Source organism: Chiroxiphia lanceolata, chromosome 2 (genome assembly GCF_009829145.1).
Source record: "Chiroxiphia lanceolata isolate bChiLan1 chromosome 2, bChiLan1.pri, whole genome shotgun sequence".
Lineage (NCBI taxonomy): Eukaryota > Metazoa > Chordata > Aves > Passeriformes > Pipridae > Chiroxiphia > Chiroxiphia lanceolata.
In genome coordinates, this window is record NC_045638.1 from 72,388,358 (window position 1) to 72,413,746 (window position 25,389).

Genomic DNA, 25,389 nt, shown 5'->3' on the forward strand with positions numbered 1-25,389 from the left:
CTAAAAGGCCTCCATAAACCTCACACAAGACAACACAAAGCCTGTTTTGCATGCTAAAAATACCACTCTCATGGGCTCAAACACAGCTTTCAAATAATTTTGGATATTTTGTACTGCAAGGGGTAAGAAAAAAAGGCAAAAAATTGTCATTAAGGACCTGAGATCCCAGAGGGCCCAGAAGAGTCCCAAGATTGAATGCTATTTCATGTAGCCCAGCCAAATCTAGGGACAATTAGATTTACGGAGAGTGGGTATGGACCAGTCCACAGTTCACAGGGACCAGAATTCAGTCTCCAGCTCTCTTTCAGCTGGCAGCATAGGCACAATCATGGAGACTTTCAGTCGATTGTCAGGAGAAACCTCTCTTGTGGCTAAGTCATGTCTGCCAGCTCAGTTCTCTACTGGGAGGATGCTGAAGACCAGGAAGGGCACAAGCAGAGGTGGAGCCCATTGTGTTGCCTCCACATAAGCAAGAAGGTTTTATAATTGTCAGTTCCCATTGTACAGCTTGCAGGCACGTGCCTGTGTGGCGTGGCTGGGAGCAGAAGTGACATCTTCTTACCTCTCCTCTGATGTGCCCCCACGAAGGTGGACCCCTGAAAATCCCAATTTCCCCCTGTGTTTTCTCCTTACTGTGCAAGAGGACAATGAAGGTAGCAAGAGAGCTCAGTGCCCAGATTAAAATAAAACTCAGTATCCATATCTTGCTTATATTTTATCAGTTTCATATCTGAACATCTCATTAACACAGGTAAATAGACTATAATGTCTTCTAAGCAAGCTTGTTCAGAAACCCCTGAAACAATCAAAAGCCAGAGAAAACAATTCATTGCATTTGATGCATCAGTTCTTGGAATTGTATCTATATTAGGCAATACCTCTTTGTTCACTCACATTAACCTAATTGCATGCATATTTATTGTGCAGTGTTCTTTAGCATCTAGGTAAAATCAAAGATGGCTGTTTCACTACTGAGATGGCAATTTTGAGTAAGAGATATGGACAGGTTTATATCAGTCTGTTAATGCTACTCCATTATTCAACACCAGAGCTAAAATTAGCAGTCACCTCAACAATCAGATGCATATTTTATCTTCAAGGTATGAGCCTAAATTAGCATAGACCTCAGCCTCCTATCAGTAGCCCTTAATTCTAGATAGGCTCTTCTACACCAAGATCATTGGCATGAGAAAGGCATGTGAGATTCAGACTAACTGTTTAAATGCTAAAGGGTCTCCAGAAGTCATGCTCCATCTGCATCCATTTGCTTTGTGCTGAAAAAACATAAACATCCAGATATGACATTTTATAAACCTTTTTAATAGTAAGTCATTTCCTGGTACCTGTTTGAAGGAAAATGGGGTCAAACCCACCTGCAGAATTGCACCTGATTGTGCTCACTGCAGAAGCACCAGTGCTTTCTTGAGGCCCTCCTTAAAATGATGAGACACCTTTCCCTCTGCTAGGTGGCCAAGGGATGGGGAGCCTCGGGAATAGAGCAGGTGCTGTATCTCATCTGCACATTTTAATTACAGCCAAAGCCTTGTTGTGCAGCAGCTACAAACCAGCCCATTAGGAGGGTTTTTTTAATAGCCCATATGTGAGCAGTACTTGGGCAGATGTAAAAACTCCCTCTTGAAAAACGTGTTTTAAGTACCGCTAATATGCAGGGACATTGCCACTTGAACAGGATACAGGGCACCTTAAAGAATGCAATAAACCCAAACAATGCTCTCTGGTTTAGCCTCTATGTGTTGTCTGAGACATGAAGGGGTAAGACAAAGGGTAAAAAAAGGCATGGTTCTGATATAAAATCCTAAAATGGTCCTCCTGCCTGTGCTGATGGAGTGGTTACTGGTGCTGGACATAGTGGGATAACAGCCAGGCCTTTTCTTTCCCAGCATTTGAGTGCAACCAATACATTTTCACCCAAACACCTAATCACATCCATGTTTATTGCCTGCGATTGTGTTACAGGTAGGCAACACCACCTTGGCTGCCTCAGATCCTAAGGGGCTGTTGTTAACATGCTGCTGTCGCTGTGGTTTCTCCATGATTCATGCACTGGTCTGGATTCTCCCAGATCTAGGGTTAAAGAGACCTTTGAACTTCTTAATACCAAAAAAAGAAATGGTATCAGTGGGAGGTCTGCTTGCTGAGTGTGCTTCAGATAAAACCTTGCTCTTAAAGGCTCATGGAGGGGGTCAGGCTCTGAGCCCCAGACAACAGCCATATTGCTTTGCCTGCACTGGGGTTTGTTTGTGGAAGGGGAAGGAAGTATCAGCTGCAGGTCTGTAGTTCACCTCACTGCCCCAGTAGGTGGAGAATGTAGTCCTCTCTTCTCAGAGGTGCTGCCAGTAACAGTATTTGTTGATATTGGCTTACCATCCCAAGGGATAAAATTACTATTAAATGTTTGCAAGGACCATTTGAAACCTGAGAAGAGGATGTTTTTAGTAATGGGGAAAGAGCCAAATACCTCAGAAGAGAAATATTCCAGCTTTAAGAATTAATTACCACTTCCAAGTAATGCAGGCTGACAAATAACCTTGCACAATTTCCTGGACAGATACATTTTAATGGCAATATTGTGCACAGATCAAGAGCAAAATACAGTTGCTGAACCATGACCCTGCAAGCTCGGGCAGATGCCTTTGCCCAAACATTTGTCCAGCAAAGCCCAGAAGAGGAAGCATGGAGCTAAAGCAGCCACCTACACACAGCAGCTCACACCGTGAGGGCCTCTGAGTTGCTTCTAGGGATGGCTGTTTTCAGTCACAAAAGAAAAACATGGATACCAAACTACCAAGTACACTTTTCAAAACAGCAGCTATGATATCCATGAAGTTCTGTAATCATTATGAAAAATTCACTACATATCTTTTCAGTTGTAAATCCAGTATCATAGGGCAGTGGAATGAATGCTCAATCTCCATATCCTAATTTTTCTTTTGGTAGTGTGGGAAGATAGTATATAATCGGTTATGGTCCACAATATACACTGGCATAACAAGTCACAATATGTATTTGTACTTCTTTTGGTCAACAGCATCAAGCATTGAATGCAGGAAGAAAAATTCTTAAGCCAGTTTTCTCAAAACCATTTTCAATAAAAAGGCTTTGCTTTCTCCTTCTTTTTAGATAGGTGAAATGAGGAGAGTGGTGGAACAACAAGTCTGAGAATCAGTAGGGTTTTCTGGAAATCTGAATTGTCACTAATTACCCCAGATCCAAGCTGACCTGCTGTTTTTAGAGCCATGCTCTAACTCATAATAAGCTTTTCAGGAACATCACTCTGAAGATACCTCAGGAAGACAGCTCTTTGGAGCATTATATGTACTTCAGTGCAGTGACCCAACAACAGTATCACCCCCAGAGATCTTGCTTCTAGAAGGACAACTGACTTGTGATGCTCACTTCAGAAGAAATTGAAGAGATCTTGCTGCTATACTGGTGTGAATCACTAGCAGTCAAATGCCAAGTGCAACAACTGCCACGAAAGGTCACCTTTGCATAAAGGACTTTATTCTGAATCTCTTCATACCTTCCAAGATAAACAGCAGATTCACCAAAAGCTAATTAAGTCCCCCAGGAATAAAATCATTTTACAGGAGGTCCCAGCATGGGATGCAGATTTGCTCCTAGTCATCCATCCATCCATCCGTTCATCCATCCAAACCTTGAACACTTTTGTTCCCTATCTGAAGCTTGAACCCACTCTTGCCCTTAGTGTGCACACAGTCCTTGTTCACAGTCTGTCTTGTCTATCCACAGGCCTTCATATGAACAAACCACAGAATAAAGCATGATCCTTCAGCACTGACAATCGCATGTGCTGAGAGCCAAGTGCCTGTCAAGAGACACTGAGGAAGTAGCCTGGGTCCGGTTGCTTGAGTAGGACAGAAAGTGAAGGGACACCCATAAAGCTTTTTGAAGAAAACATTCCTATCCCTATCTAGGGATCTGCAGCTCCTAAACTGAAGCATACAGAACAGGCTGATGGCAGCTGCTATTTTAAAATTCATGAAGTCTTAAAGCGTTACTGGATGATTTCAGAGCTTGGAGCTAACCAGACAAAATAGTCCAAGAGGGGGGAGATGCTGATGTAGTAGCAGCCATAATAATGCATGATGCCGCACACATTCCTGCTTCTGAAAACCCACTCATCCATCTTGTCAGGGAAAATTGCTGTGATTCTGTTTCATAGCGGAGGTGGTGGGAGGAAGGACGCAGTTGCATATTTTCCTCTGATAAAGGAGAAAGGCCAAGCTATGCTCCGCTAACCCTCCTGAAGCCACCCTGACCTCTGTGTGAAGGGCTTAGAGACTGTTGAGGGCAAGTACTCAGTAGGGAGGGCATAAGTGACTCAGGAGAGAAAAGGCTTTGGAGCTCCTCCCTGCCCTGGTGTGCCCCTCTTTGCCTGCTCACTCTGGACTGAAGAAGGTTCTGGCACAAAATGAGCTGGGACCCAGCAGACTCCTTCTCTGCTTTTGCTGTCAGCTCATGGAGGAAAACTGGGTGAAGGCAGATCTGCACCAGCCAGGGCAAATTCAGACAAACAGCATAAATGTCTAATTTATGTACCTGTATCCAAAAGTTATTCAGAATGGGCCAAGTCAGCTGCTGCCTTAGGCTAAAGGTAAGATAGAACAGCCCTCCCTCCCTGCCATGGGCATGCTTTAGTCAGCCAGGTTCCGCATTACATCCCCAAGAGGCTCAACCTGCCCGTGATATGTGGCCAGAACAGCCCAAGAGCATGAGACGCGTGAGGAGTGGACGGAAGGGTTTGCACCTTGATCTGAACGTGGGTGCCTATGCAGCAAGGGCCATCTCTTCAGCCTCTCCCCATAAGAGAAAGAGACTGGGCAAACGACTCTTTACCCTCCTGCTCTTGCCTATCCCTGCCCATCATGTGCCCACTGACTCCTGTACAAACTCTCCCCATGTACCACAGTGAGGCCCTGAGCTTCTGCTTTGCCAGGGGTAGCCAGGGGCACCTAAAGTCTAATTTCCCCATGAACGTGTGGCCTGTATGATGAGTGCGAGTCTGCCAGGGATGTGCTCATTCTCACCAACCTTATCCCCTTGCCCCCTTTGACACCTCAGCTCAGCATCCTGGGCCTGGCAGAGCAACTCTCCCAGCAAAGAAATATTTAATATGTGTTAACACGTTTACATGTTAACACATGTATTAACACGTTTAAACAATACTTTGATTTGTCCAGGCTGTCACCATGCTTTTGACATGAATTAACTCCAACTGTTTGACCCAGTTGTAAGTCCCAGTTTCAGTCTGTTCCTGCAGGTCTGGAGCTGCCTCCCTTTCAGCTCTCCTGTTCCCTTTGGTAGAACAGCACAGGGCCTTCAGGGAAGAGATATATAGATAACATGCCTGGACTGACATAGGCACATATCTCTGGGTGAGAAATAATGCTGCTGGCATTCCATACCCCTACCCAGTGCTAACACAGGCCTCTGATGCTTCCACTAAGAGCATAATCTTTACCTTGCTCAGTCACCCATCCCTCAATTTCCACCATCAGGAAGGCTTTCATTTGCAGATGAAGAGTGGAGGTGGCCCAGAAAGCTTCAAGTCTCAGGGGGAAGAAACAACAGAGAATGCCCCCTCACTGCAAGGCAAGCAGCTACTTGCCTTATGATAAGAAAGGAAATGGTCTTTGGATCTAATCTATGAGATTTTAAAAAATAAAGTCTTACTTGTGTTGCGCTCAAGTGGGGACAGCAGTTTGCCCTGTAGAGATTAATCCACTTCCACACTTTCTACTCAGCATGGAACAGTTTTATTTTTTACATACATATTTCAAAGGCATACTTGAAAAGCAAAACCCACATTCCATGTTCAGACATTCAACAAACAGTTAATAAACCCCATTCTAGTATGGTTTAGAGCTTATGTGAAATAAGAGTAAAAAGTCTGACCTGTTTCCAATAGCTACAAAATTACCCTGGGGAAGATAAAGATGTGATTCCTTTTAAATGTAGCTATTTTCTGTTCAGGGAACCTACGCATCAGTCCTTCCTATCACACGTCTCCAGAGAAAGCAACAACCATCCCACACACTCCTCTGCTGTGGATTGCTCAGCACTTTGTTCCACGGTAATCTGTAGGAGAAACTCAACCCTCCTGTTAAGTGCTTGAGGCTTAAAAGATTAATTCTGTGGAACGGATTGCTAAAGCACATCAGAAATTGGAACTCATTCCTAACAGCTTATCAGCATTGAGGCTATCACAGGTACAAGCAAAACAGCAGTTTTGAGAGAGGAAAGCGGTCCTGTTACAATCAGCATTCTTACAGACAGTTTCATATCTTCATGTTGAATAGAGCTTTTTTTTCTTCTCCTAAAAAGTTTTCCACCAAAGCTTTCCAAGCACTTTAAAAAGGCAGGTGACTTACAACATTATCACTCCCATTTTACAAACAGGAAACCAAGGCCTCAAAAAAAAAAATAAAAATCATTTGAGTAGCATAATACAGCAAATCCCAGCCCAAAACAGAAATGGAATCAAAACCTCCAGGCAAAAACTCCCCTTCTCCAACTACTTCTATTTAATTGCTATGTAGCCTTTTTTTTTTTTTTTGGTAAAATTAACCCAACCAGTCAAATGAGAAAATGGCAAGGAAATTGCAAGCCTCAACATACTTACTTCTATACTGCTGGCATTAGTACAAAAATAAAGATTTTTATTAACCAGTTTACAAAAATAAAGTCTATTGAGTCACACAGGATCTCACTGGGAGGTTTATTTGACTTTGGAAGATAAAGCCTGTTTGAAACGTCTCTTTAGATCTTGCATGTTGGGAGATTTGGGCCGAGGGATGATAGACGACCGCCTCCTGTCCATGCTGCCGGTATGCTGTAGTTTGCTGACCTCCTTGCAAAGATACTGGAAGACATCAGAGACGCCTTGGGAGTCATCACTCGTGGAGATTTCCAAGAACAGGCTGCCCAGTTCATTTGCCAGCTGTAGTCCCTCTTTCGCCTGTACTTGCCTGGCATGGAGGAGGTCTGCTTTGTTCCCCACAATAATGATGGGAGTCCTGGCATCTGGGTGGACCTTGCGTATGTGCTGGTAGAGCGGCTGGACTGACTGGTAGCTGCTGTAGTCTGTGATGGAGTAGACCAGGAGGAAGCCCTCTGCCCACTTCACACACCTGGACAGGGAGTCCAGCACTTGCACACAGTCCTCCTGCACCTGCAATATAACAGAGAACACAGATTCGGCATTGGGTGGTGAAGTATAAAGCCTATATCATAGACAGCATCGTCAAGCAGGTCCAAAGGGAAGCCTGAGCTCTGCCTCAAATTTGGGCTCAAAAGCTGAGCCTTTGAGTGGCAAAGAACCGATCGATCCAAAGCATCTCCGTACCTGGATGCACCCCGGCGTGTCTTGGATTTGTACGGCAACGGGGTCCCCCTCCAGATGGACCAGCCGGGAGTAGAGGTTGCCTGGGGAGCAGAGAGCCGTGAGCCGCGGCCGCGGGGCCCCCGTCGCGCCCGCCCCGCCGCCCCCCGCCTCACCTGTGTTGGGCTCGTAGTCCCCGATGAACCGCTTCGTCAGGAACCGCACGATCATGGCTGAAACACAGAGCGGCCGCGTTAGGCGGGACGGACGGACGGACGGACGGACGGACGGAAGGACAGGGGAAGGGGACGAGCAGCCCCGCGCCCCCCGCACTCACCGCTCTTGCCGACACCGCGAGCGCCCAGCACGGCCAGCCGGACTTGGGCGCCGGGCGGCCCCGGGGGGCACTCGGCGATGGGCGCCAGCAGGAAGGGCTGGGACATGCTCGGCAGGCGCATGGGAGAGGCGGCTCCGGAGGGCTCGGAGAGTCTCCCTTCGGCTCAGCCGGCAGCGCCCGGCGCGGGTGGCCCACGGCGGCTTTTAAAGGTTCCGGCGGCAGCACCGCCCCGCTCCCGCGGCACCGCCTCCCCGGGAACCGCCGGCCTCCGGCTGGCCCCCCGCACCGCTCTCCCCACGTGCCCCTCAGTGGCACCCCCCCGCTGCCCACCCTGGCTGTACCCTTGCCCCTTCCTCCCCACCACCCTCCCTGTTCCCAGGGCGTGGGGTGGCCGCGGTTGGCGCAGGCACCAGTGGGCTGGGGGAGAGCCCAGGCAGCCCATACAACCTGTGGCCCAAGTTTGGGGCAGGCACTGCAGCACCCTGCTGTGCATCGCCCCCGCCCGAGGCAGGCAGGCAGATGCCAGCAGAAGCCTCACTAGGTCTGGGATGTGCACTTCCACACCCCAAACCAGCCCCAACGACTGCAACAGGCTCCAGCTTTATGTACCACCTTTGCTGCAGCAAAGGACTCGAGTCTCAAAAGAAAGGAAATTATTTATTCTTTTACCTCAGACTATTTTGTTTTCTGCATCCAGACACATTCCTCCATTCCGTCTTGAAATCCCAGCTTGTGGATCAAGCAACTGCCAGCCTTGAAACCTAAGTGGTCTTGACTGGGCTCTTTGGATTTTTGAAGTGGAAGAATTTCAGAGAAGAAAGGTTCTCCACCGCAGGCTGCCCTTACACGAGCCTCAAACCTGCAAGCAGCTGTGGGGATGTTTCAGTCTCTGCAAACCGTTTCCCAGGCTTCAGCAAAGCTGCTTCTGCTGTGCACTGCTTTGTAAGCACATAAGTGCTTACAAGATAAATAACCCATTCAAAGGCTGCTTTCATTTTTATCAAGGAGATAGCACATGCCAGCAGGATACAACACAGAAGAGGCCAGTGGTTCGTACTCAAAAGGAGTGATCTCACAATATTGAAGGATGGAGTTACTGTGGGACCTGCTGGGCCCTGGCTGTGGAGTTGATGCCCAAGGGCAGCCCAGGTGGCCCTGGATGCCCACACACAGGCAACTGCACTGAATCTTGGCAGAGGTGGGGCTGTGCACTGGTGCTGCACTAGGTCACCTTCCTCCCACTTTCAATACAGTTCTCAGAAGATGCATGCAATGACAAGTCATGTTTTTCCACACTTTCCTCTTGTCCTCCCCCCTCCATCTTTCTCCCCACGTCCTTGCAAGAGCCCCAGTACCTGACCTCCTATGCACTTCTTTGGACATCCTCAGTCCCAGTGCCTCCAGTGACAAGAAAACTCAGAACAAGGGCACCAAATAACGCTGCCAGCTCTGGCCTACCAGAGAGAAAGTGTTCCTGAGAAAGTGAACCCTTGGCACTGTGGGGACAAGGATGATGAGGAATTGCTACCTGCTTCTCATGGGCGCAGAGTTCATGCAGGAAGCTAAGGCATAGCTCCAGCTCTGTGCCCTGCAGCAGCCAGAGGACCAAATACCCTCCTGCCAGTGCTCTGCCTTGTTTAAAGATTCGCCCCTGGTGCCCCAGAAATGTTGTACCAGTGACAGTTCCACACTGCTCTTTGTTGAAGGGTTACACACACTCCACAGTAGCTAAACCCATGCTAATTAACATCAGTTAAAGTAGGATCTGGAGAAAAGTAGGGCGGAAGAAGGGCTATTGATTATCTGTGTTACTCTAGAGCCTAAGAACCCCTATGATAACATCAAGGGCCCTTTTAACCTCAAAAACCCATTGCCTCTAAAGTTTCTACTTCACCCCCCTTCATGCCAGAGACCTCTTTTCTTTCTAAAAAACATTTTTTATGTATCAGTAAAAGCTTCTGATTTCCAGATGTTCCTGCTACTGTCTTCTGCTCCTATTGTCATAGGCTCCTTTGTCTTTGGCCTCACTCACAGTGCCTCCACCAGCTATTTCTATACATTTCTTTAGGAAAGAGCTCTCAGAGTACATTCAGTATGCCTCTGAAAGAATGCTACTGAAACAAGTCCATTCCAGGCAGATAGTTCCCAGGCATTGAGCTGTAAAGCAGTAGTATTAAGCAACCACCATTCCCGAAACTTGAGGAGCTGCCCCTTTCTGGGCAGCTGCAGAACTCATGCTGACTCACCTGCTCCTGAGAGCATCCCCAAAGGGCAAATGGTGATGGTCAAGCAGAGAGAGAACTGTGTACAAGGGAGGACACTCTGTGAAGGAATTAAATGTCCAGGGTGTGACAGATTATCCTTCCATCAACAACTACCCTGGTGCAACAGGAGCAGCTCAGTAAATCGAAGCAGTTGAGGCTCAGATTAGCCGTCTCCATTCTGCAGACTAAGCATCCCTGGGATGCATGAGCCTCAAAGCTATTCCAAGGAGCCTTTCCTTTCTCAGCTCTGCAAGTCCCACTTGGAAGTGCCAGGCTGTACTTTCAGCCATCCTAAGCAGATGGCCCATGCCACTATCCTAATGGTCTATCACTTATCCCCTTTCCCACAGCAACACTGTGCAGTGCCAGGTATGCCATACTGCTGCCTGACCCACCTCCCTGTTCCAAGTTCTGGTAACATTCAACTTTTGGGGGAGGGAGTAGGTGGCTTACTCCTGTGACTGCAGCAGAGAGGACATTTGAGAGCCTCTGGAGCTCCTTTTTCTCCTAAGAAACCAAATGTACAGTTTTCCTGGGAGTCTTTGCTAATGTTGTGGAGTCAACTAGAAACTCTGGGCTTAGTATTAGCAAGACCATGTAAGATCACTAGCAAAAGGCACGACACTTTTCCACATGCAGAAGCACTGGTGAGAACTTTTGCTGTGAGCTGCCATGGCTTCAACACAATTCTCTGAATCAAGAGGAGCCCAAGGCCATGTTCAAGACTGCAGCTATTCCTTACATTCCCCAATTCCTGCTGATCAATGGCTAACCAGTTTGGAGTGGACGTGGGCAAAAAGGTGACTGAGGGCCCAGGAGCTATCACCCAAAGCCTCTTCTTCCAAACAGTAGAAAATGGAATCAGCAACCTCAGCCAGTTTTTTATATTTCTGAGTTCCTGAGCTGTATGGGTGGTGCTGGTGGGAGCAATGTTCCTATCGAGTGCTTGAGCAAGGATGGTTATGACTGTGTAAATCCCAGCAGCTATAACTTGATTCTTACATAGACCATGGTAGTACATCCACTGAGGCAGATGCATGGACACAAAAAGCTCATTATCCGTGACTACCATACCACCACCCTCAGCATTGCAGGAACAGCTGGTACCTTCTTCCCATGCGAGGACAACAGGGAGCCACTGCCCTGTGGAAGACACTACCTGCACCTGAGTCACGAGGTCCTGCCCAATGATGGGCCCAGTTTAACCACGTCTTTTTCACCACACAGCCTGAACTACAGGAACCCATGGTGCCTTGCAGCCTCTGCAAGGACAGGATGAACCCTACCTGCCTATGCTGAGATAGGGAAAGCCACTTTCTCTGGCAGGTGTGTGGACAGCTCTTGGCATCTCCTAGATATTATCCCCTGTTGACACCCCAGCACAGCAACTGGTGTAGGATGCCAGCCATCTTTTTGATCACGAGGACCATGAATATAACACGCTGAGCCCAGGATTGCACTGAGAAGGACAAAGACTGTTTACCCCATCCAATACGTACAACGGGAAGATTATAAAAGCATGAATTGCTTACGTGTCCTCCTGGCAGCTGCTGCTCACCTGCCTCTCCCCAGGAATAGGGCTAGAGGTACCTATAAATCCCTTGCCCCGCTCAGGTCTGCACCCTTCACCTGCTCCCTCCTGGGGTCCTCAGCCCACAGCCCCATTGCACAGACACAGTTCCTCCTCCTCCCCAGTTCTTTCTGCTCTTTCACTGACCTTCCCAGCCCAACACTGCCTACACATTCCTCAGCAAACCTCAGATCCTGGTGTTCCCATACTGCTAAAAAAGACAAAGCTGGCAGCTCAGAAAGCAGCTTCCTTGCTGCTTCTCTAGGAGACAACAGGAGATTTTGGCAAGGCTCTTGGCAGGAAACCAGCTGCAAAGGTTTGAGGCAGTTAAGGAGGAGGCATAGGGCAGACAGTTCAGCCCCCATCTCCCAATTAGGCTCCCTGGAACAGATACAAAGCACTACACTGAAGTGTAACGGCTTGCTGAACTTCCAAAGCAATACTCTCTCCATATATTGCATAGGGACAGCCTGTCCACCAGCTCTGGGATAATGAAGTCTCTGTGTTAGAAGGGAACTGGAAGACACTGTGAACCTGATAAAAAGGATTCCATAATTCTGCTAGTTCAAGGCATCCCCAGTTATATGAAAAGCCTACAGCTTAGAATTGTGGAGAACTGTTGTGAAATGTGCCAAGTACCGTGGAATGAGAATGCAGCTGTCACAGCACGGAAACACCTAGCCTGTAGCTGGCACACTCGCTGCAAGCTTTTGCTTACTAGGCACAGCCTTAGAACACGACCACAGAGAACCAGTTACAGCTTATGGTTCTAGTGTGCAAAACCCCCTCCAGAGCAAGCAGGAACTTGTGACTCCAAACCCTGTAAATAAACATGCTTCGTGCTTCAGCTCATGACTAAAGATGTCCTGACAGGCAGTTCTTCAATAACTTTTCCCAGTTCACAGATCTCCCTCTTTCATCAGGACTGTGCAAAAAACAGGGCAGCTGAACACATGGTACCAGCAGGTACTGATACCTGTAAATGTCTGGGCTGTGCTTCTGCAAACCTCAGATGACCACGAAAACCACCACCACTGCTGCACTGAGTGCCACTAACAGGTAATGTCTGTAAACCCGAGACAGGTTACACCTTGGTTAATTTGTCCCATTTCCAAACACTAAAAAACCCCGAAAAACCTACTGTCTTCCTGTACAAAACCAGCTTCATTTTCGGTCACTTCTGGGAATCCTGACCATGGAAAGCATTCCCTCCTTCTCTTCCCTGCCCACATGCAGATGCCAAACACGTGTTTATGACCAACTACTGTTGGCATAGTGACCTTAAAAACACAGACACTAAATAGAGAACTGTTGCAATGCACAGCGCCTCTGGGAGCAGGGCTTTTAAATGAGACCACTGTAATGGTCTCATTATTCCAAATAGCTGAAAATAAATTCAAAAGTTTAGAACTAGGCACCACTTATGATGTTAATCATTTCATCATACTGCTACAGCTAATCCACTGCGATTTTGAAAAACGAGTACAAACCAAACACAGAACCAAAATAGCTTAGGCATGCATGAATGAGAAGCAAATTTAAAATACCATCACTAAAGTTTGTACCCAATAAAGCCTCCCACTTAATTCCTACAGACACGAAGCCTAGTGGAAAACGATGCTTATCTTGCTTGAGAGGCAAATACCAATTTTAAATGGCTGTGGAAACCGACAAGCCAAAGAAGCTGATGAAGGTTTTAATACATATTTAGCTACTCCAAGAAAAGCCCATAAAAGCTAAGTGCATAAGCTGCAACAGAGGGCTTCTGGAGATGGTGATGCACTCCACGTCCAACACATATGGCATCAAAATACAGCACTAGTGTCATGTATCGGTCTGCTAATGGGTAAGCTTTGCTCCACCTTCTTTAACTCACTTCCAAAGTCATTCCACCTACAGAGCCTGCTCCATCTTCCAACAAAGGAACTTGGAGAAACTTCAAACAGCACCTGCTCACTGGAACCTGGAAGCTCCAGCACCTAAAGCCTGTCACCCTCAAGCACCAGGCCAAGCCTGACTATGAATTCAAGGTCTGAAACCTACATTTCACAAGAATGGCAACACCCACAATTGAGTGTGTTAGGTAAAAAACAAACCTCAGCATTTCTCCACTTCTTATGCCCAAACTCACCAGCTGCCCTGCAATTCACTGTTCAATAACTTTCAACAGTCAATACCTACAAATGGAATGAGGTCACTTGCTTCTCTAGTATTTTACTCTTTACAGACATTATTTTTACATCACTTACTCAAAGTAGCTAAGCACTGCCCAACATCACAGTCAAAGGTGAAATATTATTTAGCTGTATTTACAACACAATTAGGCTTGAATTTATGCATTTTCAAGGCTAACAAAGCAGGTTACCTTCAGCAGTCCCTAGCAAGCTTCACTCCCTGTTTCAAACAAAGCTCACAAAACCAGTAAATAAGTCAGCTGAAGATGACTTCCATTCAAGAAATGTTCAGGTAGCACTGGGCTTTTGTGACGTATCAATAAATCTGGGATGAGAGGAATGCATTAGGGCATCCAACAGGCACGCAATAAATACACAAAATTCAAGTGTTCAGCTATGCTAGTCAATTAAAATGTTAAATATCAAAATATAAAGGCTGGCAGGTTTGGAATTAAAGCCTTGTTTCTAAATGACCACTAATTTTATAAGAATATGCTTCTTGGCACGGGGATGTTCTAAATATCCTTCTTTTACAAGTTACAATGATGAAAAAACCAAATCCACCAAAATCTGCCCACAGGCATTTCTCCAAAGATTGTTTTCAAAAATGGCTTCCACAATTCCTTGGTATTTGTGAGGCCCCTTAGCCAAAAGTTTAACTTTCAAGTGACTCTGCACAATTCTCGGTACATGTTCTGAAGTCTGCTGGTGAAATATTCCATGTCCTCTCCTATTACCTCATGATCATTACTAAGCACTAGCAGATTTCAGTGTTCCCACAATGTATAGTCTATATAAATGACTAAACTCGTCACCAAAAGCTGCAAATGATTTAAATGACTAAGCATCATGGTAATGCAAGTTAAATAAATAAACTTCAATAAAAGAGAAGGTTTCTAAAGCATCTGTTCAAACACAAAAAACCCCTAAGTGAATCAGCCACAATCACATACACTTGTCCAAAACCAGATCTTTAATTTATTTTTTTATACATGCATCATGCCATGAATTCATAGGGAATTGGCTCCAGCAGTTCTGGATCCTTGCCATTAGTTCTCACAAAGTGTGCTTCTCTTGGTGGAGCAGGCTGTAAACAGAAAAATAAAAAAGAAAACTCATGGTACTAAAGCTCAAAAGCAAACTTACAGAAAAAAAATTATGACAACCATTTAACACCTTATTATATAAACATTACAGAAATTTTACCATTCCCAGTCTCTAAAATTTGATTCAAAGAGTAGCAGTAAGAAAATTATCTGCTAGAAAGTGTGCTTGACTCTCATTGCTGAATTAAAAAACCTACACTTTACTCTCACCAAGTCACCAACCCAATGACCATGGAGTGATGTACCCTGTGGTTCCAGAAGCAACAGCTGTTACCTCTTCTCTGAAGTCTGGTTATTAATTCTTTTCTTAAAGGGTTACAACAGAACCTGTTGCAACTAAAAATTCAACTAAACCAAAGACACTACTACTGATCCTAGAAATCATCCAGAGCTGCTGCTGCAGATCAGCAACAGAACAGGAAGCATCAGCCCCTTTGTTCACAGCCAAGACTACAATTTTCATCCTGGCAAGTGCGGTTCTGTTCTGGCACCAAACGCATCACACAGCTCCCATCCAGATGCACCGTGTGCTGCCACTCTACTCAAACACTTAACCTCCCTCAGAAAGACTGCGAACCCAACAGACACATTACCTGACGTTTCAGTTGAACCCAAATGCCTTTTTCTTTTGCTTCCTTTTTCTTCCTTTCATTTTCCTTCACACGCTGCAGAAAGCTGTCCCTGCTCTTGGAATGTTTAATGTGCTCAATACGCACATTAATTCTCTTGGCAAGAATCTTGCCCCTAAAAAAGGGAATCAGTTTTCAATTTACTGCACTTGAAAAACAGGTCCCTTTAAACCTAGAATTACAGCCCTTACACTAGTAACTTCATAAGCTCAATTACAGATAATTTTTCTTTAAAGGGCAATACCTCAAAACACACAGCTGCAGATGTACATCAGATATAATGAAAAGCCTATTAGTATATAACAATGCGTTGACCATTTCAAATTAAAATAGTGGAGAATACATAATTTTAGCCTTGTAGCATACAAACAAACAATTTTATCACCAATATACTCCAGTCCAGTTCCTGCAACGCAATACCAACTTTTCTTTTTCTGACTAAACTGTACAAAATCCAGCTGAATCTGGCTGGATACAGCTACAAACTAATACTTGAAACAGGCTTCAGTACCAACATGAAGGTTTGGCTGAAAAAAAACCATTAGGTAATGTCACTTAAAATGCCACTCAGAAAAATAAAAACTGTTTCCTCTGACAGGATCCAAGTCAAATGAGCATCATTTGCTTGGGTTTTAAAAGGAAATACACTTTACCCACCTTGAATGACCAATCAAGACAATAACTGTCTAACTGGTAAAGTGAAAGGAGGGTGCAATTACAGAACAAACTTCTCAAATGCGAAGTTTCAATACACAGAATTTGATTACTTACTTAACCTGTTTGTTAACAATAATGCCCACAGCGTGCTGAGTAACATTATATACCCTTCCAGTCTTCCCATGGTAACACTTGTGGGGCATGCCTTTTTGAACAGTACCCATACCCTGTTAAGAAGTAAAATAAGAAAGGAAAAAAGAAAACAGAAAAAAAAAAAAAGGAAAAAAAGTAGTATTAAAGATTTTTCTTTCAAAAGTAATTTAAAGTATATGTTTCAAATTATTTGAGATTCATTTAAAAATACTCCTATTTTATCCATATGTTAGAATTTATAACCATGCATTTTCTATCTGAAGACAACCAAATTTTGCTGTGTCAATTCTGGTTGCTTTTAGTGTCGGTGAAATGACTGATCACTCTGCTTTCAGCAAAGGCAAGCAATCACAAGAGACATTCATCATCAAGCTCCAGTGCATCAAGAAATGTCAATTCTGAAGAGCGCATTCTCCAACAGCCAAACAACAAACAAGCAAATTATACACCATCTTCCGTGTGACTGATACAAGAACAAAGCATTTCAAACAAAACCAAAGGATTCAACCAAAGTAGGAGTCCTTGGTGAAACATTTTCAGATTCACTACAACCTAATTTTGAAAATACAGTTGACTTTAAAAAACAAATTCTAAAAAATATCAAGTGATGGAAACACTGCTTCACTTTTCCCCCTGTATTAATATATATGATGTATCCTTACAATTATTTCTTCGTTTCTACTTTTAATATGGCTTTGCAATTACCACCCCTGTACATATTTATTTTAAGAGATGTAAGTATGAGCTTCCCCACCATAAATCACACCTCTTCGGAAGAGCAGGCTCAAGTTGGGCAAAACACAGTATCTACTGAAGCTGAGGTTCCTACAAAAGTAGTGCCAAAAGGCACCGCACAGCAACTCGAGCATTAGATATGGCATCTCTGGCTCACGTTTTTCAGCTGAACACAGCATCAGCCAAATTATACATAAAAGCCCCATGTAAACCAGCATGTGATACTGAAGCATTACTACCGGATCAGTAGCACTGTCATTCCAGTATTGCTCCAAAAGTGAGCAGGGGGTACTTGTGTTGACACACATGACTCAAGTAACAAAAAAACACACCTTAAGAAACTGGAGACTGAGTAGTATTACACTATTTTAGCTTTTAACTACAAAGCACTGCAGAAAGTACCTTGATATCAACTATATCACCCTTCTTGTAGATCCGCATATAGGTGGCCAGAGGAACAACTCCTGTTAAGAGACACAAATTTGGATACTTATAAAGCCAAGAGTTTCACATTCACAAATATAAAAGGATGGGGAACACAAATCATGCATTTGATTTTCCTAAATACCCTAAAGATCAAACTTTTTAAAGCAGTAGTTACCTTTTTACAAATTTCCAATTTTTAAAAAAACCCAACTCAAGAAAAATAAGTTTTAATTTTGTTCCTAGTGTCAAAGTTGAAAAGGCATTAAACTATTTACTACTTCATTATAAATGCAAATGTTATCACTGCTTATTGCTCAGACGCAAAAAGCTGTATGTCTAAATAACTGCTGAAGTATTTTCTTCACCTTCAAATTAATTTTCAGGCACTGATAGAATCAGCATTGTTACTACTGACAAGCAGTCAGAGTACCAACATATTTGCAGTAAGAACTGAGGGTTTATCTGCATACTCTTCTACAGTTTTTAGCCCAAGTTGTCAGAAATCCTTTAGCACAAGACACTGCTTCACAAATGCTCCCCAGAGTAACCCGATGCAGTGTTCTTACTGCAAAGTATACTCACCATGCTTGCGAAACGGCCTTGAGAACATGTAACGCGTCCCCCTCCTCTTTCCCTTTGTGTTCGTCATTTTGGCTGATTACTGTAAAAGTTAAGGAAAATTATTCAGAACTACTAGTTCGCTCCCTAAAATTTGACAGCACTTTCAAGTATTTCAGAAAAATAGAGTCTTTAAGCCTACTCAGAATGACACTGCTTCCAAATGGCTGTGTCAAGCCAAGTAATGTTATTCATTTAAGACATCACCAGCAATCAGTTACCACAGGGTAACTCAGGTTAGAATTGATGCTAGCAAGTCACCCAGCTCAAGCTCCTGCTTAAAGCAAGGTATACTATGAGATCAGACCAGGCTACTCGGGGCCTTGTCCATCAGGTCTTGAAACCCTTAAAAGGATCATAGAATATTCTGGGTTGGAAGGAACCAACCAGTCCAAATCCTGGCCCTGTACTGGATGACCCAAGAGTCACATCATGTGCTTGAGAGTATTGTCCAAACACTTCTTGAACTCTGTCAGGCTTGGTGCTGTGAGCACTTCGCGGGAGAGTCTGTTCCACTGCTCAGCCACTCTCCAGGTGAAGAACCTTTTCCTGATATCCAACCTAAACGTCCCCTAGCACAGCTTCATGCCATTTCCTTGCGTCCTGTCACTGGTCACCACAGAGATCAGTATCTGCCCCTCCACTTCCACTCATGAGAAAGTTGTAAACTTCAATGAAGCTTCCCAAGTGACCTCAGCCGCTCCTCCAATGGCTTTCCCTCTAGACTCTACTGCACAGCCTCCCTGGGCAGCCTGTCCGGAGGCCTGGATGTTCTCACGATGAACATTTTTCCCCTTATATCCAGTCCGACCTTCTCATTCTGACTTCAGCCGGTTATCTCATACTCCTGCCACGTGCCCCTGCCAATGACACCTTCCTACTCAGATTATTCCATGAAATCCGTGAAACCTCTGCCCCCGGTCGGCTACTCCCCGCTCCCTCAACCTCTCTTTACGAGGTACTCAAAAGGCACGATCTCCACTACCACATTTACCGGCCAGCATTAAGTCTGACACCAAGCGCACACGCCGTTCCTGCCGCCTTCCTTGTCCCGATCTCCCGCCGGCGGCCGCGCCATGTCCGGGCCCCGCCGCCACGTGCTGCCGCTCCGGCGGGGCCCCGCTACTCCGCTCCTGCATCCACGGCCGGTCTCGGCGGCCCCTTCCTCCCTGCCTTCCTCCCTGCATCCCTCAGCAGCCGCCTGCCCGGCCGGCCACCCGCCCGCACCGCAGCTCGCGGCCTGCTCGCTCCCTCCCCACGCCCTAAACAAGGCCGTGCCACCCCCAGCGGAGCCAGCGGCCCCCGCCGCCCCTGCCGACAGCGCGATCCCCCTGGCCGCGATCCTCCTGGCTACATTCACCCCCCCCGGATCCCCGTCCCCTTGTCCCCGCCGTGTCCCCCAGGAGCGGCGAAGCGGCCCCAACGCTCACCTTGCGTGCGCACAAAATGGCGCCCGGCTCCAAAAGAAAGGGGCGGGGCGCCGCGCCCGCGCTTAACAGCGGGGCCCTCACGGGGCTGCCCTCGCCGCGCCTGACGGGAAGCGCCGGGGAGGTGCCCGCCCGCCCGCCGGGGCGGAATGTCCTGGGGAGGTGCGGCGGTCCCCGGGATGGTGATCCCCAAAACAGTCGCGGGGCCGCCCCAGTAGGAGTGTGACTCTTGGGCGAAAGCGGGGACAGCCGCTGGACGTTTCATGGCTGTGCGTGTGTTTTCATGGCCACGGGCAGACACTGATGCCCAGGAAGTTCCGCCTGAACGTGAGGAAGAACTTCTTAGCTGTGCTTGTGACTGTGCCCTAGAACAGATTGCCCAGAGAGGTTGCGGAGTCTCCCTCACTGGAGGTATCCAAGAACCGTCTAGATGCAATCCTGTGCCATGTGCTCTAGGATGACCCTGCTAGAGCAGGAAAATTGGACCAGATGACCCACTGTGGTCCCTTCCAACCTGACCCGTCGTGTGATCTTGCGATTCTGTGACACGGGGCTGGTTAGTGGGAGTGGCAGGGAAGTGGGAAAACGAGCCAGGTGTGTATCAGGGATCTCGAAGAGTGAGTCCTGCGGTGAGCAGCCGGACCGCCTTTCATAAGGAATTAAGTTTGGAAATGTAAAACATAAGCAGCCAGCAAGTTGTTTCACGACATTAAAGTAGCACACCGACATTTAAATACGTGGTAGTGTGAGCCTGCTGCCGCGGTTGTGTGCCAGTCACGGCTGCCTGACCGAAGATCCCGGATTCCCGGGCAGGGAAATGGGCTGGGAGAAACAAGCCAACAGCAGAGGTGAAGAGGCAGTGCAGATCTGGGGCTTCTTATTATTGTAATGGGTTTGCTCCTTATTATGATGCCATAATCTCCAATTTGTGTGGCAGATGTTCCCACCAGATAAATAACACGTGAATTCTCCATAAAGAGCCTTTATAGGGCCACAGGTGCCTGAAAAAGAAGCGGATGGTGAGCAGTTTCCAGAGCTGGCAGAGTGACTCATTGTGTTTGTGCACCCTCAGTATCTGAGCAGACAGGAATCACCATGGGAAGCTGATTGCTGTGAGACAAGAGAGGGCCTCCTTCCCCCGAGCTAAACAAGCAGGGATGGTTCAAAACTTGTCTCAGCAAGGAGTTGCCCTACTGCAGAAATTTTTGTTTTGAATGAACAAAGCACATATTTAATCTAGGGGAGGATGATTACTAAAGCAGCATATAAAAACATACTTGATCCTCTGACTAACTTCACAGTTGTACTAATGATGTCTTGCAAAACTCAAGCCCTTTCCATCATCACTTTAAAGCTAGTTTAATATTTATGGACCGAAGGAGTGGATATGGAGGATTAGATACACTATCAGGTTCTGCTTGCAGAGCTACCTGGCAGGGCATGTTCTGACAGACAGGCCCTGTCTCCACACGAAATCTTTTGAAGCAGAGTGTTATATTTAGAAAAACATGTCTGTACTCCAGCTCTGCACCATGAAAAGTCTAGAATTTAAAGCACCTGATATCTATGCAGAGCAAAACTATATAATTTACTATGCATTCAGCCTAGGTACTATGAAACTTTTCCAAGCATGATGATGGTTATAAACCTGAAGGGCTCTTAGATAAGGAAGTGTATTGGCAACAGATAGGTTTCAGGGAGGATATCAAGCGAAGTAAAGACAGGAAGCCCAATTGTAAAAGGCACTATTGGATAAAGGAAGCTAGGCGATTGCAATGAGCTGAATGCCTTACTCTTACCAGTGATTTACATAGTGGGCAAATCTCCACATCAGCCTGGAAGGAATGGGGAAGCAATGCCACATCTTGAAACTCATGTCCACATACGGAAGATGTATGGAAACACATAGAGAAAGTGTAGTTCATAAGGAGCAGTAACTGTGAACTTTATTGAACTCTGCTTTATTTGAGGCCAAGTAAGACATTCAGGATGTGCAATTTATTTTTTTCCTGAATAAATTGCATGACAGGTTGATTCAAAATTTCAGTAATGTTTTTATTCATTTTATTCATAAATTTACCTTGATTGGCACATTCTCAGGATCCTACGTTTTAAAGAAACCATCATGTTTCACAGTTTGTCTCCACTGAATCACTGCCTAGGCACGCTGTCTGGGTCTGACGCAAAAGTCCAGCAGTCCATCCTATCCACCAACATTTGATACATGGTTTCCCAAAACTGTGACCTGATGAGCAGTTAAAGACCGCAGAGCTTTCGTATGTTGCTCACAAAAGGATTTCTTAATAATGGCTGTCTCCAGCAGATAAAGCTGCACAAGTTGTGGGGTGAGTTCTGGTCTGCAAACCAGAGCTAGCAGCCAGGCAGATATGGGGGAGACCTGCACCTCTACATTTCAGACTGCAAGTGCCCCTTTTACTGCCCTGCCTCATCCTCTCAAAAACCCAGTCTAAACTACTCTTCCCTGATCAAACTGCAGTTGTAGGATCCAGATTCCAATTTCTTCTAAGCTATAGAGCAAGCACCACGTCAGGCTGCGCTTCAGAAACACCAGGTACTCAAGACTGGGGTAAACACGAGTAGCAACGCCCAGATTAACGCAAAGATCCAAAACACCATGAATGTCCCAGCCTGGTGCTCCACCCATTATTGTACTCTGAAAATCTTACTGCACCGTGGTAGACTTGTTTCCCTCCCACTCTCCCTGACTTGGAGGTAGAGCAAGACAGGGAAAACAGCTTCAAGGGGAGCCAGTTGCTGGGGAAAGGAGCTTGAAAGGGACAGCTCATTAGAAGTCAGAGGAGTGGGGACTAGATTAACATAATTTTGTTTTTCAGAATGGAAAATATCATGCCAAAAAACAACCATTTTCAGTCTCCAAGTCAGGATTCTGGTATTTTCTCTAGGAGCCCTATTTTGTTTCTGCCTGGATAACAGCTCTCTCTAAAGAATAAATGTGCTATGATGATTCTGCACGTGGGGTTGTCAGGAATCCTTCAGTGAAATTTTAATGCACAGTGGGATCTGGCTCGCTCCTACGCTCAGAGGACCGAATGATACACACAGAGATCTCAAGTGTGACATTCAATTTATGTTGGGTTATTCAGCAGAGGTATGGGAGGAATTTAAATTAATGAGAGTTTGTAAAGGGCTTTGAGGTGAAAAATGAAAAATATTCCCTTTCAGTAGGGTGTAGGTCTCCTGTGTCTCACATAATGCATTTAGTACATGAAAAGGAAAAAAGATAGCTGATTAGGACTGGAGCAAAATTTTAACAGAAATAACTGAGAATAGGTATTAAATAAAGAAGACTGAAATCTCCAGCTCCTCTTGCGATAATGCTGCAAAATCAGGAATCTAAATTAAAAATCAAGAGTGTGAAGTTACCCTATGCACAGAAACACAGTGTCTACACTGCGCTTTTGATCAAAAAGCTACTGACCAAAGTAATCTGTGTCACCTCTTCAGTTGACCCTGTTATTCCATTGTTCACTCTTTCCAGAATGATCATATTATATGGCATCTCAGAGTCACGGTCCTGTCCCTTTCGTGGTCTCTTCAGCTCCCCAATGATTCTAACTCTAACAACATTTTTAGTTCTGTAGTCAGTTCATCTCTTCATCCTAACAACATTTTTAGTTCTGTAGTCAGTTCATCTCTTCATCCACAAAACCCATTTTGTAAATACAAGCCTGAGCCTAGTTTCATGGGAGTTAAAATCCCTTTCCTCCCATGCTAACAGAGTGCCTTCTCAGTCAACTGGTTTCATTAATGCAGTGTTTTCTAAAACTTCTTGCATTACTGCCTTTTTGTCTCTGAGTAACCTCTCCTGAGTCCAAACCATCTAGCCAGGAACAATCAACTCCTCATATTGTCACTGTCAGCTTCACTGTACATTTACTTGTTTTGACTAAAGGTGATCAGCCACTGTTAGGCAACTGGTAATTACAGGTAATTCTGCTCCTTTGTCATGGAGGAACTGAGCTGCTGCCAGCAGTAAATCTGGGGATTTTGCAGTAATGTGGGGATTTTTGCGGGGATTTTCTTTTGATAATGTATTGAATATAAGTGTAGAATTAAAATATATTTTTTAAAATCTGATCTTCCGCAATCCAGCCTTGAGCCCTTTGCTAGACCTCTGGGGAGCTGTTAACTACAGTTTAAGAAATAACTGGCTTAATGATTAGGATGCTATTTTCTCTTCATTTGTTTATGTCTGACCTTATGTGTACTTCTAGCTGGAAGAACAGCAATGCTTGCCCTTTTTCTGTAATGATTTACACAGAATAATACCTCCTTTACACCCTCATTTTACTAAGTAACCCACGCTCTTGAAGCCTCCACACACATAGCAGGCTTTGTGCATTTGCTCCCATTCCCACACACCTCTCTTGATTTTCAGTGATCCAATTTGTACACAACAGTCCCAGTTAACTTTCTTACTGTGCACTGATTACTTCTGAGATACTTTCTGTTGTTACTGAAGATGATCACAATCCATGAAACATGAAGCTTCTGGGGTTGATTTTTTTTTTTCTGGCTGTAAATGTTTCAGTGCTTTCCTTAACCTGCTGGCCTGGAACTAGGAGACAATTTTTTAGACCAACACCTGTGCAAAGTCAGGCCCCTCAGTGATTTCAGTGACACAAAGTCAGTTATTATATACTGATGATTTTTGTCAGGCAAAACTTTCAGTGTCTTCAAAGAGTTTTTGTCTATAAGTAATAAACAGGACAGAATTGGCCTTTAATCACTTTAAAATAGATAGGCTAAAGCAAAACAAATACACTCCAGGAAAAAATGCAAACTGGCGAGTGCCAGACTTAGTTGACCTTTTCCTTATCTGATTTCTAGTGTATTTTTTTCTCTATAAAGTATGATTTTGACAGAAGCTTAACCTATGCCAATGGATTTTTCAAGACAAGCTTAACTTTGGAGGGCAAAGAGGTTTAGCTTTAAGTAGATCTGAATATGAGCTTTACTGCTGAAATGTAATGCCTGATGTAAAGCATCATAGATAAGAACAGGTTATCAAAATGGCACACTGGGTTTGAACTGGTGAAATCTCATTGAAACTATATTACAAAACAAATTTTTGGTGCTATCTCTTTGGTGATTTTGCAGGTGATAACTGCAACTGTTGGGAGGCGTCAAATCAATGGAGAGCAGGGCTGCTATTGAGAGGGACTGAGACAGTCTAGAGAATTGGGATGACAGGAGTTTTGAAGTTCAGGACGGGCAAACACAAAGTCCTGCACTTAGGTTGGAATAAGTCCATGCAACAGGACAGGCTGAGGGCTGGCTGTATGGAAAGGGGCTTTGCTGAAAAGGGCCTGAGGATCATGGTGGACCGACAGCAGTATGACCTTCTGCAAAGGCAGCTACAGCTACAGCCAGGACTGTGTTAACAAGAGGTCAATCAGCAGGGAAAAGGGATTCTTCCTCTTTATTTAGCACTTGTGAGACCACATATGGAACATGCATCCTGTTCTGGGCTCCTCAGGGCACAAAAGACATGGACATTCTGGAGCAAGCCTGGTGGAGGAGCCACCAAGATAAGATTTGTGTTGGGATGAAAGGACAGGGACACATGAGAAGAAGCTGAAAGAGCTGGGTTTGCTCATGTGGCAGAGGAGAAGGAAATCTTGTATCTTTCTGCTGCTGTCTCATACAGAGAAGATGGAGACAGACACCTCTCAGGGTGCACAGTAGAAAGACAAGAGCCAATGCACAGAAGTTATAACATGGGAAATTTCTGACTCAGATAATAAAACATAATATAAAGGTAGTCAAAAAACTGAAACAGGTTGCTGAGACAGAAGATGGAATTTACATCCTTGGAGCTGTTTATAACTCATCATGGTCCAGAACAATGTGATTTAGCTGGATCTGCTTTGTTGGACTAAAGA

General features: G+C 45.2%; 2 protein-coding genes and 1 non-coding gene across 3 annotated transcripts; all 3 read right to left on the minus strand.

The window, feature by feature from the left end:
• Positions 1–5,782: 5,782 nt before the first annotated feature.
• RASL11A (RAS like family 11 member A) lies at positions 5,783–7,882 on the minus strand. Its single transcript, XM_032679310.1, has 4 exons — positions 7,704–7,882; positions 7,543–7,599; positions 7,391–7,470; positions 5,783–7,216 (listed from the first exon to the last, which is right to left on the minus strand). The coding sequence occupies exons 1-4, from the start codon at positions 7,822–7,824 to the stop codon at positions 6,764–6,766; spliced, it is 711 nt and encodes a 236-aa protein (XP_032535201.1). The 5' UTR covers positions 7,825–7,882; the 3' UTR covers positions 5,783–6,763.
• A 6,779-nt stretch (positions 7,883–14,661) lies between these two features.
• RPL21 (ribosomal protein L21) lies at positions 14,662–19,565 on the minus strand. The gene is made up of 6 exons (XM_032679793.1): positions 19,466–19,565; positions 18,000–18,078; positions 17,394–17,455; positions 16,218–16,330; positions 15,411–15,561; positions 14,662–14,798 (listed from the first exon to the last, which is right to left on the minus strand). Exons 2-6 carry the CDS (start codon positions 18,064–18,066, stop codon positions 14,709–14,711), a joined length of 483 nt encoding a protein of 160 aa, XP_032535684.1. The 5' UTR covers positions 18,067–18,078; positions 19,466–19,565; the 3' UTR covers positions 14,662–14,708.
• LOC116783546 lies at positions 16,027–16,158 on the minus strand. The gene has a single exon (XR_004355742.1). It is a non-coding gene; the product is annotated as a small nucleolar RNA SNORA27 (small nucleolar RNA).
• Positions 19,566–25,389: the final 5,824 nt, after the last annotated feature.

Bases quoted from the DNA above. Each gene is read 5' to 3' on its own strand.
- RASL11A (XM_032679310.1), bottom strand. From the start codon at position 7,824: ATGCGCCTGCCGAGCATGTCCCAGCCCTTCCTGCTGGCGCCCATCGCC. The intron at 7,600-7,703 runs GTGAGTGCGGGG...TCTGTGTTTCAG, and splicing joins TCGCGGTGTCGGCAAGAGCG to CCATGATCGTGCGGTTCCTG. The intron at 7,217-7,390 runs GTACGGAGATGC...GTTATATTGCAG, and splicing joins ACACGCCGGGGTGCATCCAG to GTGCAGGAGGACTGTGTGCA.
- RPL21 (XM_032679793.1), bottom strand. From the start codon at position 18,066: ATGACGAACACAAAGGGAAAGAGGAGGGGGACGCGTTACATGTTCTCA. The intron at 17,456-17,999 runs GTGAGTATACTT...GTCTCTTAACAG, and splicing joins AAGGCCGTTTCGCAAGCATG to GAGTTGTTCCTCTGGCCACC. The intron at 15,562-16,217 runs GTAAGTAATCAA...TCCCTTTTTTAG, and splicing joins ATTGTTAACAAACAGGTTAA to GGGCAAGATTCTTGCCAAGA.